At 47.0% G+C, this 4994-nt stretch overlaps 1 protein-coding gene across 1 annotated transcript; it reads right to left on the bottom strand.

Annotated features, from left to right (window-relative positions):
• Positions 1 to 341: 341 nt before the first annotated feature.
• On the bottom strand, positions 342 to 3905 carry LOC149326920 (uncharacterized). The gene is made up of 2 exons (XM_089564091.1): positions 3435 to 3905; positions 342 to 3002 (listed from the first exon to the last, which is right to left on the bottom strand). The coding sequence occupies exons 1-2, from the start codon at positions 3582 to 3584 to the stop codon at positions 342 to 344; spliced, it is 2811 nt and encodes a 936-aa protein (XP_089420217.1). The 5' UTR covers positions 3585 to 3905.
• Between the last annotated feature and the right edge of the window lie 1089 nt (positions 3906 to 4994).

Below are 4994 nucleotides of genomic sequence, written 5' to 3'. Positions count from 1 at the left end.
ACGTAACTGCTAAGAAGTTCCTAGCTGTCTTATAAGTGATTCCTTCATTGTTATTTTTTTCGTTGCTGCAGGAAAGAAATGCGCGAGTTTGTGCGCGCCTTAGAATATCATTTGATCAGTTCGTGAACGTTAAAAAAAAACACCGTCTACTACGCATTGTGATAGTTTTATTATTTATTATGTTTTGCTTAAAACTTTCACATACAGGTATAATGACGCTCACAATAAAGTTGCCCTGTTGAAGAGTATTTGTACAGCTAGTCTCACTCCTACAATAACAAACGACGAGACACCAGCAATGAAGTGTTCGCAAAGCATTTTTATTGCTTTGGGAATAAAACTTACTTCTTCTTAAGCGTTGCTGCTTTCCGGGCGGCAGCCTTCTGCTGCGCATTGTCTTGTATGGCGTCATTTCTCAGTTTGCAAAAGTTGTTTAAAACAACGTTGGTTGCAACGCGAACCACCAAGCGCACGAGAGTTTGTGCAGTGTGGCCATTTTCACATGTCTCAATGTCATGTTCTTCCAGGAGGGAAATCGTGTGTGAAATCACGACACCGCGTTGATTCCTACAGGAGAGAAAATCTTCCGCGTTTACTCCCAAAGACAACTTCTCTGCAACTAGTTTTGTCATCAGTACCATGTGAACTGTGCATGGCTGGGGAAACTTCAGCCCTCCTCTTGACAGGTTAGCTATCATGGCAGTGTTTTCCGCTTCGATCTCTCGATTTTCAATCACCAATGTGCTGAAGCAAGCAGAACATGAAAGCTTCTTTAAAGCGGCATGAGCAGCATATCCTGCAATATAAACAATAGCATCCATGTCAGAGTGGGCGCGTGTAATATCGTCGTCGCTGACAGCCACAGAAAAGTTGCACGCCACGGGATCCTCATTTACGTCTTCAGATTCTGTTTCCTCGCATGGAAATGTCAGAAGTTTTTGAAGACGAAGCTTCTTTTCACATTCGTAGAGCTGACGCACGGAAATGTGGTACTGTGCTCCTGCCAGCTGGCGGTAGCGGCCGAACCGGTCTTCTAGCGGATCCGTCTGAAATTTGCCCAGCAGCACGTACTTGAAGTGAAGCTCTTCTAAGCAGTATCGCGAGAGTTCTACCAGGGAATAGCATGTCAATCGCAAAGCACTGTGTGTCTCTTTCGTCAATGAGCCACTGGTGATGTTGATTCTCGCCCAAGCGTCCAACCAGTCGACAATGCCACTCAGGAAAGCCAACTGTGTGTCATCAGCAGACCTTACAGGGTCTTGCATGCTGTCCCTTAGCCTCTGGCCTTTGCAAGGGGTCTTAACATTGACTATTTGCCACCATCTGAGTATGATGTCAATGAAGAGAGCGGTCGACTCAGCTTGAGGAATCCCGAACGCGGAACCATGTGTTCTGAGGGCATTTGACACAAACTGGTTAATGACGTCGAGAACGAGCTTTACATTTTGCCGCTCCATTGAGGTTGGATTCACGGCTTTTGCGTTCAGTCTGTAAGCAGCCTTCACAAGCGACGTCTTCTCTGAAGAATAAAGCTGCCGCACACCTGCGAAAGAAGCAGCTTTCATACGAGGAGGCCCTTCAGGCATTGCTCCACTCAAGTCCATTTCAGGGAAATAGAGGCATGTTCCAGGGTTTTTCTGGTTAATCCAATTGTTCCTGATGCACTTCAAGAGATGCACAGGATCGACCACGTAGAAAAGAGGGCGAGCGTTATCGGCTGGATGGGGATAGACAATGCTCACCTGAGGACTTGCAGCAAATAACGACATCATCTTGCGGTTCAGAGCATTGTTGTCGGTTATCACAGCGATAATTTTAAGCCCCATTTTCTCAACGTTAATGATGATGTTTTTAGCATGCTCGTGCAAAATTTCTGCGCTCAGTTTGCTCACAGGTAATATGTGAATGACGTCCTTGTTTGCAGAAAGGAGTGATTGCACCATGAACACATGGGCTGTTGTCGCTGGTTCCGTGGAATGTGCCGACGATCCTACGATTGTGCCTCCTTTGTAGTCGAAGTATGGTTTTATGTGGATCTCATCGATCATCAGGGTCACTGTCTTCTCGTGGTCTTTCATTGATTTGACTCGTTCTCGGATGTAGGAGAGAGAGTGCGGTTGATTTTGCTCCAGAAGAGGGTCAGCTTTGTAATTTGAGCAGACACGGCGCAGTGTAGAAGGATGGGGCAGAATGATTCTTGATGCAGCTCTCGTGAAGTGATATGCGTGAGGAGAAATTGAATTCAGAATACTGGCGAATACCAGCAGCTCTGCGCTATACACAGGCTGTTTCGCGAGGAGAAGATCTATCTGCTCAACCAGAAATTTCAGCAAAGCAGAGTGCTCTTTCGTCGTATCACTGTCCTCAATGAGGTCTGCAAGCAGTGAACTGACAAACTGCAATACTTTAGTATGTTTCGACACTTTCGTCACCTCAGGTATATTACTCAAGCCTTTCTCGAGTTCCTCTAGCAGTAAGGACAGGCTGGAGATGTCACATACTTGAGTTGGCAGAATTCTGCCCGAAGGAAGCGACAGAAGCTTCACTCCGTTCAGGAAAACAGAAAGTGACAGATCAGGGAGAACTACGAAGGCGCATTTCACATTCGGTGAAGGATCATTCTCGATGAGAAGGAACCTAACGCACTGCTCATCGACAGAAACGGTCCAGAATTTCGTGTTGCAGATCCCGGGCAGCTTAGATTTGAAGTCCTCGTACGATGAAACTTTGTTTTTTTTCTGTTCAAGTTCATTAGACACAAGTGACTTCCTCATAGCCTCCTGCAAAGCAGCGTTTTCCCTTCTTGCTTTTTTTGTCTCTGGCGATTCACTCCGTCCTGGCGTTGAGGACAAGTATTTTGGACAGTTTGCAAACACAGAAGGCACAGCATCATTCTTCAGCTGCAGTCTATCACGCTTCACCTCTATTGTCTTCCCTGTCAATTCATCTTGGTGAGACAACGTCGTAATGAAGTCGCCTGCGTGGAAGTGCTGTTCACACACCTGCACGAGAAAATGACGCAAGGCCATTCGCCATGACTCTCCATTGCCTAAAACACTAAGTAAAAAGAGTTTTAACAGTGCACAGCTTTTACACATTTGCCACACAAACAAGAAAAAATCGCAGCGCGGAGGCCAAAACAGGAAATCTTATACCAAGCAGGACAAACATCAAGTTATACGAGCTAAAACATGAGAATGACGTTCGTCTAAGCTACGGCAGCGAAAATATTCACATCCCTGACCAAATCCATCGCAAGCCTTATGGACATCCACAGAAATAAATGCTTCCTCGACAATTAATACATAAGTTAAAGTGCTATCATTGCCTATAAAGCCAGCATGCCTTTCCCGGAGTCACAGCCTTTAACAATCGCGAAAGCTCACAACTAAGATAATTACCAGCGCCTACTAAGCAATATTTCAGAGTCTTACCCTCGAATGCACTGTAGGTGTGAAATCCTTCCGTGGAATGGCTCGCAACCAAGCTTTTCTTCGTGCTTCGTCTCTTGGGAAGCAATAAACACGTACTTTTGGGCCATTCTGGTAGTTTCCGCGGCACCCGGGAACACAGCACCGGCCCATGTTTCACGAAGTTGTACTCACAACACGGCAGGCATTCAGCGATTAACTCCAGGCGAGAGCTAGCACTGGTACGCACGCCACACAAGGAACGGCCACACGGAACCGATACAGTCGTGCGAGGACCGAAAACAAATGAAATCAACGCCAGACTGAAAGACTCTGGCAGCAGCTAGACGCTCACTGCAAGACCGCGTTCGTGTCTGTGCTTGCCCGGGCAAGCGCGAGCACATCGAGGGAGACAACCGAGCGGAGCCGCGCTCGGCGAGCAGCCGGACACTTGGCGTGACGTAGCACGTGTGGAAAGGAGGGCCTGGAGAGGCCTTAAGAGTTTTTAGAGGGTGTTGAGCATAGCCTGGGTCGCAAAGATGTGGTGGTGAGCCGCCCGGTTTCTGTCGGGCTATTTGGCCAGTTTTCACAGTTTCGATGCTCGAAGAAAGTGGTCCCTCATCACGCATATTCCATGCACCGAATGCTACGCACGTGTGCTCCTGCACTCGCTGCTGAGACGATGAGTGCCTGTTAAGCGTCACCTAAGGATGCTTAGACAAGTTTTTGAACGGTGTCCATAGGCGTGCGCAGGGTTCTCCATGAAAATGAGCCAAGTTTCAGCACAGTGTCTCCCGCCCCAATTTTCTCTCACGTAGGCCCCTACGGCCAAAACTGAGCGCAAATATGAGAAATGATTATGAAACATTTATTTTCATGTGATAGAATTGCAAAATGTACAAGATATTATTCGGCAGTAGTTTTTATTTTAATCTGTAACATCGGCAGAGGAATATATGGTATGGAGAGGATAAGCAGCGGCATTTTTGACGCTCAAAATGTGAACAAGGGAGGGAAAGCCTCCGGGTGCCTGCCAGCGTTTTTACAAGAGGTCTTGTCCAGACAAAGGCTGTCCTCTTGTTGAAACGTTCGCAAGCACCCTGACGCTTTCCCCTCCCTTGTTCACCACGTGACTGCCAGCAGAGGAAGGCAGTCACTGCGTCGATGGAGCATCAGTGCAACATCGCGCTTCCGGAGTAATTTCGATTCTCTCTAGACCCCAGAAAATGTAACAGGTTTTTGTTTTTTGGTTACTGATATTGCAAAAAATGACTTTTAAAGAATGCCTCAAAATGACCCGGCAAGTAAACAGTTCTTGGGACGCAAAATCATTGGTCCTCGGCCGTTAACAAACCTGATTGGCCATAGCACTGCACTGTAGACAATGACGGAACGTGTCTGACAGCATAAATGTGTAGGGAAGACTAGGAGATTGGGGAGCTTAGGGCGTCATTGCATGACGCTGAGGGGAGCTTTTCATGACCACAAAATTTTTTTTTTTTTGGACTGCGGGGAAAGCATCGGGTACTTAATTTTCGACGCTTTCCTGTTCTACCAGAATACTCCAGTGTCGAACAAGCCGGC

Source organism: Amblyomma mixtum, chromosome 10, assembly GCF_055824585.1.
Source record: "Amblyomma mixtum isolate Tamu chromosome 10, ASM5582458v1, whole genome shotgun sequence".
NCBI lineage: Eukaryota > Metazoa > Arthropoda > Arachnida > Ixodida > Ixodidae > Amblyomma > Amblyomma mixtum.
This window is presented reverse-complemented; position numbering and strand designations above follow the sequence as displayed.